Raw genomic sequence first — 16,908 nt, forward strand, 5'->3', positions numbered from 1 at the left:
GTATTGATGTTATTGTGAGTGTATTCACCTCAACATGAAGGTATTACACATGTACTACTGTGTAATACCTCACTCTCTTAAGACTTAAGTAAACCAAAATAGCTTGATCCAAGCATTCAAAACATGACACAATTGCAGAGCACTGTAATGTAGCTATAGTTTGCTGTATGTCTTATGTTATTTTCTCTTCTTAAAGATCTCCAAGGTGGTAAGTGTATATTTCAAGATAAAAGAGATGCTGACTTTACCTGCACCTGCACTGTACTGTATAAGCACTTCACTTTGGCAAGACTTGTAGAGTTTGACTGGTGCTAGCTCTGAGGATTATGTTGGCCTGTTGTACTACCACTAGACAAGTGAAATAAATAGAATGCTCCAAAATGGCTGCTGTGTTCAGCGAAAGCCTGGGGTGGGGTCAAATCAGTCAAACTSTAATGCATAAACTCTTGGGTTGTTTTTTTAAAAAGTACTGCAATGTGAAGAGAGAACAAGGAAGAATGAGTCACTGAAACACACTGTTCAGTAGAACACCACTGTATGAGAGAGATGTGTTCTGTATACAGTGCCTTGCAAAAGTATTCATCCCCTTTGGCGTTTTTTCCTATTTTGTTCCATTACAACCTGTCATTGAAATTGATTTTWATTTGGATTTCATGTCATGGACAAACACACAATAGTACAAATTGAGGAAGTGAAAGGAGAAAAAMAACTTGTTTCAAAAAATTAGAAAAAAATCTAAAACATAGAACTGGTGCGTGCCTTTGCTATGACGCCTCTAAATAAGATCTGGTGCAACCAATTACCTTCAGAAGTCACATAATTAGTTAAATAAAGTCCACCTATGTGCAATCTAAGTGTCACATGATCTCAGTATATATACACCTGTTCTGAAAGGCCCAGATTCTGCAACACCACTAAGCAAGGGGCACCACCAAGCAAGCGGCACCATGAAGAACAAGGCGCTCTCCAAACAGGTCAGGGGCAAAGTTCTGGAGAAGTACAGATCAGGGTTGGGTTATAAAAAAATATCAGAAACTTTGAACATCCCACGGAGCACCATTAAATCCATTATWAAAAAATGGAAAGAATATGGCACCATAAAAAACCTGCCAAGAGAGGGCCGCCCACCAAAACTCACGGAACAGGCAAGGAGGGCATTAATCACAGAGGCAACAAAGAGACCAAAGATAACCCTGAAGGAGTTGCAAAGCTCCAGAGCGGAGATTGGAGTCCTTGTCCATAGGACCACTTTAAGCCGTACACTCCACAGAGCTGGGCTTTATGGAAGAGTGTCCAGAAAAAAAGCAATTTCTTAAAGAAAWAAATAAGCAAACACATTTGGTGTTCGCCAAAAGGCATGTGGCAGATGAGACAAAAAWTGTGTTTTTTGGCCATCAAGGAAAACTCTATGTCTGGCGCAAACCCAACACCCCGAGAACACCATCCCCACAGTGAAGCATGGTGGTAACAGCATCACGCTGTGGGGATGTTTTTCCATCGGCAGGGACTGGGAAACTGGTCAGAATTGAAGGAATAATGGATGACGCTAAATACAGGGAAATTCTTGAGGGAAACCTGTTTCAGTCTTCCAGAGATTTGACACTGGGACAGAGGTTCACCTTCCAGCAGGACAATGACTCTAAGCATACTGCTAAAGCAACACTTGAGTGGTTTAAGGGTAATTTTTAATTTTTTTTTACCCCTTTTGCTCCCCAATTTCGTGGTATCCAATTATTAGTCGTTACTGTCTTCTCTCATTGCTACAACTCCCGTACGGGCTTGGGAGAGACGAAGGTCGAGAGCCATGCGTCCTCCGAAACACAACCCAACCAAGCCGCACTGCTTCTCAACACAGCGCGCATCCAACCCGGAAGCCAGCCGCACCAATGTGTCGGAGGAAACACCATACATCTAGCGACCTGGTCAGCGTGCACTGCGCCCGGCCCACCACAGGAGTCGCTAGTGCGCAATGAGACAAGGATATCCCTACCGGCCAAACCCTCCCTAACCCGGACGACGCTAGGCCAATTGTGRGTCGCCCGATMGACCTCCCGGTCGCGGCCGGCTGCAACAGAGCCTGGGCTCGAACCCAGAGTCTCTGGTGGCACAGCTAGCACTGCGACCACTGCGCCACCCGGGAGGCCAAGGGGAAACATTTTAATGTCTTGGAATGACCTAGTCAAAGCCCAGACCTCAATCCAATTGAGAATCTGTGGTATGACTTAAAGATTGCTGTACACCAGCAGAACCCATCCAAGTTGAAGGTGCTGGAGCAGTTTTGCCTTGAAGAATGGGCAAAAATCCCAGTGGCTAGATGTACCAAGTTTATAGAGACATAACCCAAGAGATTTGCAGCTGTAATTTTCAGCTGCAAAAGGTGGCTCTACAAAGTATTGACTTTGGGGGGGGGGTGAATAGTGATGCATGCTCAAGTTTCTGTTTGTTTCACAATAAAACAAATATTTTGCATCATCAAAGTGGTAGGCATGTTGTCTAAATCAAATCATACAAACCCCCCAAAAGTCCATTTTAATTTCATGCTGTAATGCAACAAAATAGGAAAAATGCCAAGGGGGGTGAATATTTTCGCAAGCCACTGTAGATTATCTCCTCTGCTGACTATCTGCATGACAAAAGATGGCCTGTTTCTAAATGTATTGAGAAACAATGGGAAAAGAAGGAGAGAAAATGTATGAGATTTAAGCAGTTATAGGAAGAAAACAAATATGGAGTGGCACCTCAGGTACGGTATGATAGAAGGGTGAATGAATGTCTCTTTTTAAAAATGTCCCTATTAGTGCTATAGTTGCCTTATTCCCTGTGCTTGACAATGCTTTCAGCTGGCTAACCAAAAATGCTTGTTACACYATATGGTGTCCACAGACTTTACTTTTGCTTCCTCAAGATTCCTCCATCTTCTGTATCCTTTGGGGGGGYAATTAATAAGCTTCTGGACACCTTATTGTGATCTAGTGTATAGTGTGTGCCAGTTATTTTGTGCTGCAAAAGAGAGAGAGATGTTTTGTTGTATTTTTTTATCAAATTATAATTCCAAACTCAGTTGTTTATGGGTTGAGTGAGAAGGAAGTTGTACAATTCTCTTGCCGTACAATATTATGTGTGCCTACATTTACACATTGATACGGCACTGTAAATCCAGCACAAACAAACAAAACGGCCACAGTCCTTAGAAAAACAACATCAACCAATTCTAAACCACCATTTTGACATTCTGGTAATTTCCCACTAATCCCCAGGCAATGAGASTCTTCATGAGAACTACGTCCAGGACAGTAAGATGGGCTTTGTCATCAATGCTATCTATGCCATGGCCCACGGCCTCCATGACATGCACAGTGAGCTGTGCCCTGGCCAGCCAGGCCTGTGTGAGGCCATGGACCCCATTGACGGCAGCAAGCTGCTGGAGTACCTGCTCAAGACCAACTTCAGAGGGGTGTCAGGGGAGGATGTGTACTTCGACGAGAACGGGGACACTCCTGGCAGGTGAGGAGGGAGATGGAGATGGATGGGACGGGGAGGGGGAGGGGAGAGGACGTTGAGATGGAGAATTGTTGGTGAGCAGATTTTGTGTAATAAAAAGCATGAGCTGGCACACACCCATAGAAGATTATTTAGTGTAGAGGTACTGACTAACGGAGAATAAACTGGAAGCTATYAAAACAAAGATGTTTRTTTTACCCAAAAATTACTGGGAGGTTATACAGTGGCTTGCGAAAGTATTCACCCCCCTTGGCATTTTTCCTATTTTGTTGCCTTAGAACCTGGAATTATAATTGATTTTGGGTGGTTTGTATCATTTGATGCAAAATATTTTTTATTGTGACACAAACAAGAAATAAGACAAAAAAAKTGAAAACTTGAGTGTGCATCACTATTCAACCCCCCAAAGTCAATACTTTGTAAAGCCACCTTTTGCAGCAATTACAGCTGCAAGTCTCTTGGGGTATGTCTCTATAAGCTTGGTACATCTAGCCACTGGGATTTTTGCCCATTCTTCAAGGCAAAACTGCTCCAGCTCCTTCATTTRGGGTGGGTTTCGCTGGTGTACAGCAATCTTTAAGTCATACCACATATTCTCAATTGGATTGAGGTCTGGGCTTTGACTAGGCCATTCCAAGACATTTAAATGTTTCCGCTTAAACCACTCAAGTGTTGCTTTAGCAGWATGCTTAGGGTCTTTGTCCTGCTGGAAGGTGAACCTCCGTCCCAGTCTCAAATCTCTGGAAGACTGAAACAGGTTTCCCTCAAGAATTTCCCTGTATTTAGCACCATTCATTATTCCTTCAATTCTGACCAGTTTCCCAGTCCCTGCCAATGAAAACTTCCCCACAGCATTATGCTGCCACCACCATGCTTCACTGTGGGGATGGTGTTCTCGGGGTGATGAGAGGTGTTGGGTTTGCGCCAGACATAGGGTTTTCCTTGATGGCCAAAAAACWWWTTTTTTGTCTCATCTGACCAGAGTACCTTCTTCCGTATGTTTGGGGAGTCTCCCACATGCCTTTTGGCAAACACCAAACATGTTTGSTTATTTTTTTCTTTAAGAAATTGCTTTTTTCTGGWCACTCTTCCGTAAAGCCCTACTCTGTGGAGTGTACGGCTTAAAGTGGTCCTATGGACAGATACTCCAATCTCTGCTGTGGAGCTTTGCAGCTCCTTCAGGGTTATCTTTGGTCTCTTTGTTGCCTTTCTGATTAATGCCCTCCTTGCCTGGTCTGTGAGTTTTGAGTTTTGGGCAGTCTTCTCTTGGCAGGTTTTTTATGGTGCCATATTCTTTCAATTTTTTAATAATGAATTTAATGGTGCTCCGTGGGATGTTCAAAGTGTCTGACATTTTTTTATAACCCAACCCTGATCTGTACTTCTCCACAACTTTGTCCCTGACCTGTTTGGAGAGCGCCTTAGTCTTCATGGTGCAGCTTGCTTGGTGGTACCCCTTGCTTAGTGGTGTTGCAGACTTTGGCGCCTTTCAGAACAGGTGTATATATACTGAGATKATGTAACAGATCATGTGACACTTAGATTGRACACAGGTGGACTTTATTTCACTAATTATGTGACTTCTGAAGGTAATTGGTTGCACCAGATTGTATTTAGAGGCTTCATAMCAAAGGTGGTGAAGACATACTGTATTTACTCACCACTTTTCCATTTGTTTTATATATATATTTTTTAAACAAGTTATTTTTTTCATTTCACTTCACCAATTTGGAGTATTTTGTGTATGTCCATTATATGAAATCCAAATAYAWATCCATTTAAATTACAGGTTGTAATGCAACAAAATAGGAAAACGCCAAGTGGGATGAATACTTTTGCAAGGCACTGTAGATATGGAGTGTGCGACTCTATGTTTTTATAGAGCAGATTTTGTGTGAAATGACTATGAACACACATGCATGGGRATACATGCACATACTGTACATGGACACACAGACACACAAACACACACACACACATACACAGAGCATGTGGAATCATAATCATAATGGGCTGCGACTGGAACAGATTAAATGTGTCCGTGTGCTGCAGCAGTCATTTCTACTTACAGCGTGTGCAGTCAGTCCTCTCAAATCCATATCAAATCTATCCCTGACAGACAGTTGAAAAATAGCCCAAGTCACCTGTTATTCAGCCAGAGGTCAGGGCTAGTACTCAGACATGGTACCATAATCACAATAGATCTGGATTCTGTGCCCTGGTAAGTGTCTTTACATGAAAAACGTCTAACTATATAGAATGTAAGATGTTAAAGTAATTTTGGATAAAGGGGCCTGCTCTAAGCAAGGGACTTGTTATCATTAAGATAACTGCTTATTTTTTCCTTTTCCTTTCTCCCTTTCTCTCTTTATCTCCATTTCTTGACCTTGCTCTATTTTTCTTGCGCTCTCTCTCTCTCCCATAATCTCTCTCTGTGCCTCTCCCCCTCTTTCACCCCCTCCATCCATCTCCCACCTATGTCTTTAACTATCTCCTCTGCCCCTCTMTTACCCCCTCCATCCATCTCCCACCTATCTCTTTAACTGTCTCTCACCCCTTCACCCTATCTCCTCTCCCCCTCTTTTACCCCCTCCATCCATCTCCCACCTATCTCTTTAACTGTCTCTCACCCCATCTCCTCTCCCCCTCTTTTACCCCCCTCCATCTCCACTCACCATTTACAACAACAACAACAACAAAAAATAGGAAAAGGTTAAACCAAAACATCTCATTAAAAGTGTACCACTTTTATTATGAAGAAAAAATACATCTGTTTAACTTTGTAAACTAAAGGTGTGTTTAGAATTATTTTTGTTGTATTAATGCTATTTAATCTCTCCTCAGCCTAATATTATTCTGTTTGTCCTGTGGGTACCTTTGCCACTGTTCCACCCCTTGTGTATTGCGCTGTCATGGTGTATTTGTGTCATCTCTTTAACTGTCTCGCACCCCATCTCCTCTCCCCCTCTCAGGTATGACATCATGAACCTGCAGAGTGTGGGTGGCGGTAGCTATGACTACCAGCAGGTGGGCTCGTGGCACGAGGGCATCCTGAACATCGATGACTGGAAGCTGTGGATGAACAACAGCGACATGGTCCGTTCCGTCTGCAGTGAGCCCTGCTCCAGGGGACAGATCAAGGTACAGACACAACTTGGCCAAAATAGTCTGAGCCAGACTGGACCAGGCTGGATTGGGAAAGGTCCTGAACCAGTCCATCAGGAATTCCCAGGACCCAGTTTCATAGAGAACGGCTGTCTATTTTTGATTTGATTGATTGATTGATTTGATTGATTTGAACTAAGTTATCTCTGTAAATTGATCCCTAGTCCAGGAATTTATGTGCAGATTTCATCCCTGGTTGAAAAGGAGTGATTTTCATTGTGTTTTAACACAATGTTGTGGAGCCTTCAGTATCTTGAGGAAACACCTTGAGTCTCTCCAACCAGGGCCAGTATTATTTAGCCTGGCCAATAGCCCTAACCCTAACCCTAACCCCCCCCATAGGGTGCATGTACTCTCCTGTCTGCTTTAGCGGGGCTTTCTAACACTTTGTTTACTGCCCTGTGCTGTGCATCACCCTGTTTTACATATCACAACTCTGAGAACATCCACTTTAGGAACAGGATCATGTAAATGCAACTTGGCTTGTCTTTTGGAATATCATTTGTGCGCGACTAAGGGAAAACTGTTACACCATAGGTTCTTATAATATGCACCAGAATTGACTCATTTGTTTTAGCTCAGGGTGGAGCAAAGGGCCTAGAAATGCACCATCAAAGCCAAATTAGATGCTATCTGATTGGGGTTGGTACTGTGTGGGRGTGGGGTTGTGGTTTGTTATTGTTTTGACTGTAAGCTTGTGACTTCTGGAGTTGACCCCTGACCTCTGTGTGATCAGGTGATCAGGAAGGGTGAGGTGAGCTGCTGCTGGATCTGCACCACCTGTAAGGACAATGAGATCCTCCGGGATGAGTTCACCTGTCAGGCCTGTGACCTGGGCTGGTGGCCCGATGATGAGCTGGAAGGTAACTTACTAACAGGACACTATCTATCTATGTGCCATGATGACTGACTACTGCCTCTACCTGGCTGTAGCTCCCCCAGCTCGTACTCCCTCTAATCCTACCATCCTTAATCTGCATGTCTGCCCCCCTGCCCTCATCTCCTCCAACACCCACCTCACTAGTCTCCCAATCCACCATCACACACTTACAGTTTTCGCCCAAGTTTTTTTGTAAAATCAGTCCCCAACACTCTGCAACCTTCTCCCTGCTTTGTTCTCCCTGTGAAGGGACTGCAAATATCTGTCTATTCTTCCCCATTCCTTGCCAATGTTCTGATTTCTATAGCCCTTTAATCTCTTTGTGCCACCAAAAGACATGACTCTCTGCGCCATATACTATGTTTTTCCTCTATATTAATTTAGGAGTGGCCTAAATCGTTGCCGCCACTCCAAAAAGTTTGATACATTTAAATATATATATTATATTTCTGCCAAGATCCACTTTTAAAGGGATAGTGCCAGATTTTAGAAATTATGCCCTTTTTCTACTTACCCAGAGTCAAATGAACTCATGGATGCAGTTTGAAATAAGTTGCTAACTAGCATTAGCGCAATGACTGAAAGTCTATGGTACCATAGACCTCCAGGCATTGTGCTAATGCTAGTTTGCAATGGCTCACAAAACTACCTTCAACTTCATTCAAACTGTTCATTTGACTCTGGGTAAGTAAGTAGTGACTCTGCCAAAATCTCACACTAACCCAGTGACATTTCAACATATATTTGTAGCAAAACAGAGTTGAGCAGTGGTGCAAATAATAGCCACAAGCACACAACCAACAGTACAGTTCAGTTATATTTCAGATGGTGTCAACATAACATTTTCATGCATTTTGGAGAATAATTTTAAGAACTGACCTTCTTACCATTGTTCTATAAAACAAATCCCCCTCCCCACCGCTACCTTTGCCACCGCTGCTAAAAAAAAATCCTAGAGAAAACACTGACTCTGCCTTCCCCAACTCTCCTTTCATCTCACCTCCCGCTCTCTCATCTGCTTTCTTTCAGTCTCTCTGTCTTACCTTCCCTCTCTCAGTGCCTCCCCTTCCCTRCTCATCTCTCTCTCTCCACTGTCATCCTGTTTTCTCATTGTTGCCATGACCAAGGTTCCCTCAAATTTTMMGGGGGGYGGCACTGAGCAAATTGTAGGTCTTGTGAGCAGAAACTTTGAATGTTGTGAGAGATTTGTGCAACTTCCCACGTGCGTTTATAGTGAACACTGAGGCTGTACCCTTACAGTTTTATACAGTAGCCAATAGGCTATTGTGGGTATTTGAGCATAATGTAGGCCTACCAACAAAACCAATGGAGCAAATCCCATAACATGCACATGGAAATAACTTTTGATATATATGATATAGCCTATACGTGTTGTTCAAGYAACCACTTTACAAAATTAAATTTATTATTATTACCATACAGAGAATTAGACAATGTAGGCTACCCCTCTGCCTATTGGCTTATTTGCATATTCAAGCCTGTCTCAAAATACAACACTGCCCAATTAATAATTAAAGCAAGCTTTTCAAAGACAGCTTGAAATGTAGCCGACACGTTTCGTGCTCTTGTTGGAAGCAGTAACTCCACATTGCTGACCTATACGTATCTATAACTAGACTAATAACTCGCTAACTAGCAAATAATATCAACACACGTTAATACGCGCCGATCTGATCTGAAAAGCGCATTCACTCGCGGGTCATTGAAAGACCGCACGTGGGCTACCCCAGCCAATAGAATTCTACTCTGTTTCGCTCTGGCTCTGCATACAACACATTCACAGAGTCAATCTTGCAAAGTTAGATTTGCTTTGGTTTGATGCATTGAAAAGGGGCTGATATAATGTTGATTCGATAACAGAAAAAAACGTTGATCCATATAGTGCAAACTAATGGGGCGAACTCAGTGAATTTCAGTCTCTTGCGTCTCTGTGCAGTCCTGGACGAGTTGCGCTAGTGCGCACGCGCGCAGTATAGAGGACAGCGATTCGAGCAGAGTTGAGCTCTCCTTCCTTCTCCCTGTCAAAATCCCATTAGCTCATTGAGAGCCCGTTGATAGATTTCCAACAGTTTGCTGTCAGTGATTAAATTCCCCTCTTTCCTATGATTCCCTATGCATGTCTGGGAATATCAATAGCGCTGTCATTCCAGGTTACTGGGGAAAACAGTTTTACACCAGCGTTCAGAGAAGGGAAGGTGTTGTGCACTTGAGGAGCGAGGAGAGAGTGAGTCTATTCAAAATATTCGCAAAAATCGTACGTTTAATTGAAGTAAGATTATTTATTTTTTTAAATGTGAAAAAAATTTAATAAATATTTTTCTCCGAAACATATGTGCCACAATTATTGGCACCCCTAGAAATTCTTATGAGTAAAATCTAATTTAAGTATATTGCCATTCATATTTTACGTTTTCAAGTTCACCTGAGTGATTAGGAACACTTAAGTGGTGAGCCATGACTTCCTGTTTCACTGGGGTATAAATATGAGGTGACACACAGGCCAAGTTCCCATAGTCATCCATCACTATGGGAAAGACCCYAGAATACAGTAATGATGTGTGGCAAAAGGTTGTTGAGCTGCACAAATCAGGAAATGGCTATAAGAAAATAGCTCAATGGTTGAAAATGCCCATTTTCATTATCAGGGCAATAATTAAGAAGTTTAAAGCAACTGGAGATGTTAACAATCTACCTGGAAGAGGACGTGTGTCTATATTGACACCACGCACAGTGAGGAGGATGGTTTGAGTGGCCAAATAATCTACAAGGATCACAGCTGGAGAATTGCAGACGTTAATTGGGTCTTCGGGTTAGAATGTCTACAAAACTACGATGAGACGCCACCTACATAACCACAAGTTGTTTGGGAGGGTTGCCATAAAAAAGCATTTGCTGTCATCAAACAATGAACTCAAGTGCCTACAGTTTGCCAAATGTTACTGGAACTTTCAATGGGACTGGATTCTATGGTCAGGTGAGACCAAAATAGAGCTTTTTGGAAACAAACACGAGGTGGGTTTGGCGTAGACAGAAAGATAGTCATGCAGAAAAGTACCTCATCCCCACTGTGAAGTATGGTGATGGATCTTTGATGTTYTGGGGCTGTTTTTCTTCCAAAGGTCCTGGGCAACTTGTTAGGATACATGGTATCATGGACTCCATCAAGTACCAGCAGATATTAAATCAAAACCGGACTGTCTCTGATAGGAAGCTTAAACTGGGCCGCGGTTGGATCTTCCAGCAGCACAATGATCCAAAGCACACTTCAAAATCAACACAAAAATGGTTCACTGATCACAGAATCAAGGTTTTGCCATGGCCATCCCAGTCCCCTGACCTAAACCCCATAGAAAACCTGTGGGATGAGCTGAAGAGGAGAGTCCACAAGTGTGGACCATGGAATCTGAAGGATCTGGCGAGATTCTGTATGGAGGAATGGTCTCAGATTCTTTGCCATGTTTTCTCRAACCTCATTACGCATTATAGGAGAAGACTCAGAGCTGTTATCTTGGCCAAGGAAAGTTGCACAAACTATTGAATGAAGGGGTGCCAATAATTGTGGCACACATATAGTTGAGAAAAATATTTGTGTTATGATAAGAATGTATTTTTTCTTTAAATTATTTTACTTTAAGTAAATGTTAAATTTTTGTGAATATTTTGTATTAAAGACCAAGAGGATGAGCAATAAAGATTTTTTTTCACAGCCTGTTTTGCTCATATTTACCAAGGGTGCCAGTATTAGTGGAGGGCACTGTATATCCAGATGAGATTTTGCATTAAGTTAGCTAACTAGTAATTGTATACATGTGATTTGGTTTATGAGGGCTAAATGATGCTGGTTGTGATGGCATAGACGTAGGCAGGCATTGCCTGTGGTGGCGCTGACTGTAATGCTATTAGCTAGGAGCGCTGTGTAATTCAGGGGTTTTAAGATGAGTCTGGGGATGTCACTTTTCTCTCATTAAGCCCTTGCGAGTCTAAGTGTGTGTCGGATGACAAATCACCACCAATGCGACATGATGGACAGCCACACACACACAGAAACAGACACTTTACACTGCAGCATAAGCATGCTGACAGATTTGGAGCATGTGTATGTGTGTGTTCCTGAGTAATTTTAGGCCATCTTTGAAGGGCTATGATCTTCCCTATATACCTCTTGACTTCCAACATTTCTAAATCTGTTCACTAGTCCTCTGCCTTCATCTACTTCCCCTCTCTTCAGTACACCCATGTTCCCCTCTTCTCCATTTATAGTCCTTCCTATTACTTTTCCACAATTGACATGCTTCAATGATTATATAGGCAACAATAGCGTCTCTCCTTTCCTCTGTCCTCTGCAGGTTGTGTGCCCCTGCCGCTGAAGTACCTGGACTGGTCAGATGTGGAGTCCATCGTGGCGGTGTGTTTGTCCTGCGTGGGCATCCTGGTCACCCTCTGGGTAACCTTAATCTTCATGCTGTACCGCGACACGCCCGTGGTCAAGTCATCCAGCCGCGAGCTGTGTTACATCATCCTGGTYGGCGTCTTACTGGGATACATCTGCCCCTTCACCTTGATCGCCCATCCCACCGTGACCTCCTGCTACCTGCAGCGCCTCCTAGTGGGCCTATCGGCTGCTATGTGCTACTCCGCGCTGGTCACCAAAACCAACCGCATCGCCCGCATCCTGGCCGGCAGCAAGAAGAAGATTTGCACCAAGAAGCCCCGCTTCATGTCGGCCTGGGCCCAAGTAGTCATCTCCTTCTTCCTCATCAGCCTGCAGCTCATCTTGGAGATAACCCTGATCATCCTGGAGCCGCCCATTCCCATCAAGTACTACCCCAGCATCCGCGAGGTCTACCTCATCTGCAACACCAGCACGGTGGGCATGGTGGCGCCGCTGGGTTACAATGGCCTGCTCATCATGAGCTGCACCTACTACGCCTTCAAGACGCGCAACGTCCCGGCCAACTTCAACGAGGCCAAGTACATCGCCTTCACCATGTACACCACCTGTATCATCTGGTTGGCCTTCGTMCCCATCTACTTCGGCTCCAACTACAAGATCATCACCACGTCCTTCTCCGTGAGCCTGAGCGTCACCGTGGCGCTGGGGTGCATGTTCTCGCCCAAGATGTACATCATCATCGCCAAGCCGGAGAGGAACGTGAGGAGCGCCTTCACCACGTCCGATGTAGTCAGGATGCATGTGGGAGACGGCAAGGCGGCTCAGCAGAGCAAGAGCATTCTCAACATGTTCCGTAGGAAGAAGAACGAAAACGGAAGCACCAAGTGAGTAACCTTCAGTGATGTTCAGAACTCAGGGTCTAGAGATGAGGGCATATAGAAGGATAGAATAGGGCCTGCACACTCGTTTGGATCCAAAAGTAGTCTTGTGACTACAATAAACGTATGTTTCAGAGAATTAGAGTTTGTATGCCCTATTCTGTCATTCTACTGTTTTTTCTGCCCAAATATGATGAATTATGAGTTGTGCTTGACTATACACTTCCTTGGTAGATAAGCCAATCAAAAACAATATATGATAGATCATCAGATTCACAGATTTAATCCTGAGATAGTACATATTGATTTACCTCAGAACTGGTCATATCTTCAAAGCTAGTCAGATTGCAAGATTAGCACAAAATAATGGYAGCGTATATTTCATGTATGATGATTAAAGTATAGATTTAAACAGGATTCCTAATAGGTGTTCCACAGCAAAAACACTGACAGTGTCTAAAGTAAGGATTGAGATMGGGGATGAYAGAATGTTGTCTTTGAGTGTTGTCTCTCACCCTTGCTCTAATATGTCCCACTTAACCTCTTCCAATGGACAGAGYTTGACTCTGACAGGCTCATGTTTAGACACAGGCTTGGCAAACTCCTGTCCTTGAGGTCTGCAGTGTCTTTGGAAAAGAATGTCTCAGTAGTTAGTAGGAGGAGGGTCTACTAATCTTTCTTCATAGCTCCAGACTGGTTGGTGATGACAAGGTATGCATGACTGCCAGTAGACACTGCAGCCTTCAAGGGAAGAAGATGTGCACACCCCTGGTTTAGGTGATTTAAGTTTATCCTGAATTGTCCTCACATTTATCCCAGTTCGAAGCATGAAACCCTCTTTGTCTCCCTCACYAATCACATAAGAGAGACAAACCTAACCGATCCTGCTATGCACAGCGCTAAAGCCTTGTGTTGTTACCTTGTGTCAGACAGTACAGGCACCAGAAACATTTTACAAGTGCATGTTGCCCATCTCAGCTTGATAAACACTTACTTTAGATAAACAGGTCTAAATTTGCTGGATGGCTCAAAGTACTTTGAATTAAGCCATCTATGGTTCATAATGCTCTTCYAACAGCACATTATGAAATTATGAATCACAAAGTATTTAGTTACTGTAAATTCCCAGATTAGTCAATGCAATCCCACTTGGAGCTCACAAATGAACCACACCACTGCTGCCTGTTAATAATGTTGTTAAAAAGTCTTCAGTGTATTTTAACATGCGTAGAGAAATGTTGCATTGCTGCTGTTCTGTTCTATTGTGCTATGTGTTGTTGTTGTTGACTAACCCTTCCCCCGGGTTGTCTCTGTTAGTAACGGCAGTCTTTATCTCGTTCATAGTTCTAATGGCAAGTCTGTGTCATGGTCTGAACCAGGTGCAAGACACCCTCAGAGGGGGGGGAATGTGTGGCACAGACTGTCTGTGCATGTGAGGAAACAGGAAGCCGGCTCGAATCAGACGGCGGTCATCAGGCCCCTAACTAATGCCCCCGTCGACCCCCACAGCTGCGACCCACACCACCAACAACACAGCCCTGGCACAGACCCCCACCTCCCTCACCCCGGCACCACGGCTCTGTACAACCTGGCGGAGGAGGAGGACGAGGAAGCACGCCCTCTCTGGATTGCCCCCCACTCCCACTCTGGAACACTKCACGGGAAGGATTCAGAGGAGCCACCCTCTTATTCTCACTTAACCACCGAGCCCTTGCAGGGGGTGATGGTGGACACGCACAGCTCCAATATCCCTGGATTTAACGACACAACGGGTGCCTCCGGCATCCAGGCCAGCTCCACCAACCAACCCCTAGGCTTTACCTTCTCTCAGCTTTCCTGCCCCCTGCAAGGTGGGGCTTCTTTTGGAGGGGAAGACCTCATCTCGCCCCTGGAGGGGGCTGAGGGGGAGGCACTGGACCTCCTACACAGCTACACAGAGGAGGATGACGAGGAGGAGGGAGAAGAGGAGCTAGCTCAGAGTAAGCTGACCCTGGAGGACTCCTTGGCTCTGTCTCCCCCCTCCCCCTTTAGGGACTCAGTGTGTTCTGCCGGGTCGGTTCCCGGCTCCCCCATCTCTGAGTCGACCCTCTGCAGCCCCCCGAGCTCTGCCTACTCCTCCATCATCCTCCAGGACTTCAGACGGAGCTCCTCCACACTGTGAGAGCCACCAGGCACTGACACACACGCACACACACGCACACACAAACACCATGTTACTAAGATGTAACATCAACGATTTGATAATTGATTTGCTTATTTATTTATACATTGCTCCGTTTGTTCTGTCATTTGCTTGCTTGGATTATATTACAAGACATTTTATGTCATGGGGGAGTTTAAGTGAGAGAAAATGAAAATAAATGGAATAGTCCAGTAGCAATCATGTTTCTCAAGGGCTGTGAGTCCCSACCAACCTTTCTGCAAACTTTGAGACTGGGATCAGTGCCAAAACTACCGGCTCTTGTGCCAAATGGATTAAGCAAAGCTGGCAATCACAATGAAGGCTTTAGCTATATGATTTTGTTGTGCATTTAAATAGCCTATGAGACAAATGGAGGGAAGGCTGTGTATAAGGTGCTCGGATCTTATCCTATGATTTCGGTGAGATACAGGGACCAAGATCCCACAATGCACTGCCTGTTTGGTCCAATACTGTACCTGTGCAGTTGAGCTCATATTATTATGTGTAGCAGACACAGCTGGATCAAAAGACTCTCTTTGCCTTTTTTTCATAAAGACTTAGTCCTCAATATGAAGTACTCTTCTCAGCTTACCAGTACTTTTACTACTAACCTCATTGCAGTTCAAACATTTACTCTCTGATAAGAAACAAACTCTGTCTATGAACCGCAGGGTAGGCTACAGTATAGTATATAAGCAGTATTATGTTTCTCAGACATTGCATACAGGGCCCCAATAACATAATATGATGGAAATTGAAGATTGGGTATTTGCGCTGTATGCAATACTTTGCAACATGGTTTTTATTGTGCCAATCAAATTAGTTTTCCAGTTCTCTGCATTCGTGTTTGCTGATAAGGCATCTTCAGGAGATTCTAAGATTGTGTACAGTATTTTACATTACGTGTTGGGCTTGATTGTAGGCGACTGTAATGTTATGACATTATACGTTTTAACACACTCCTGAGACATGTTTGGTTCACACAGGATGCTATGAAGATGAGATTCTGTTTTCCATACTGTGTGTGTGTGATGATATTTTTAAAATGTTTTCTGAGGCCGCTGTGTCATTGTAATGGAAATATACTTGTGTATGTTTTCAAAGTTTGTAATATTGTTTAYCCATCTCTCATTTTTTTTTCACACAGATGGTATGTTTGTAATATCAGTAAATGTGTATATATTTAGAATGTGAAACTATTTATACGTTTTAAAACTCGTCTTACTGGAAGAGCTGTGTTGACATTGATTTAGGGTAACTTTTCAAGTTAGCCGTATCCTCTTGAAAATATTCAGTTGTAAAGCGTACCAATGGATAGTTGCTTCTTGTGGTAAGATTATATGTGCTTCAATCTAGTTTAGATTTTGTATTATAAAATTGCAGTTGCATTGGTTTACTTGATCATACGCTTCTTAGTACTTTATGAGAATGCAACTACAAAGTATAAAAACACATATACAGTATGTATAGTTCTATAGTATTGTAATTGTTATTACAAAATGTTATATTTAGTCTATTAGTGTAAGTTGTTGGAAGATTTTAACATTTCTTAAATGTAAAGTAACAGAAGGATCACGTTTTACAAGGTCACAGCTAGAATGAGATAGGCCTYCATGTTTTTGGCAAGGCGAAAAATGCTGTAAAATAAAAACCTTTTATAGTAAGATGACTCGTTGATTGGATGATTTCCTAATGCTTTAATTTATAGGGGTTAAGGGGTACGTTGAATTGACAGCCCTGCTCAATTTTGGAATTAATTTGGTCCAAATAGGCCCTACAATTTATTTTAAAGTATTGATTGCTTATCAAATGTGCATTATTAGCACATTTGTTGTTTGGCCGTCAGACACACAAAGCACTCATGGTTACCATGTAAACGCAGGAGGAG

The 16,908-nt window shown here is 43.3% G+C and overlaps 1 protein-coding gene across 4 annotated transcripts in view; it reads left to right on the top strand.

Moving 5' to 3' along the window:
• The window catches only part of LOC111954626 (metabotropic glutamate receptor 1-like), a 67,396-nt gene extending 50,712 nt beyond the window's left edge, over nt 1-16,684 (top strand). For 2 of the 4 annotated variants that reach the window (XM_023974494.2, XM_070435887.1), the window contains exons 5-9: nt 3,258-3,504; nt 6,474-6,642; nt 7,403-7,529; nt 11,914-12,844; nt 14,183-16,684. In XM_023974494.2, the coding sequence (XP_023830262.1) occupies nt 3,258-3,504; nt 6,474-6,642; nt 7,403-7,529; nt 11,914-12,844; nt 14,183-14,999 (2,291 nt within the window). In that variant the 3' untranslated portion in view covers nt 15,000-16,684. The other 2 variants (XM_070435889.1, XM_070435888.1) reach the window with 2 other exon arrangements.
• The last annotated feature ends 224 nt before the right edge of the window (nt 16,685-16,908 follow it).

This window comes from Salvelinus sp. IW2-2015, linkage group LG28 (genome assembly GCF_002910315.2).
Source record: "Salvelinus sp. IW2-2015 linkage group LG28, ASM291031v2, whole genome shotgun sequence".
Lineage (NCBI taxonomy): Eukaryota > Metazoa > Chordata > Actinopteri > Salmoniformes > Salmonidae > Salvelinus > Salvelinus sp. IW2-2015.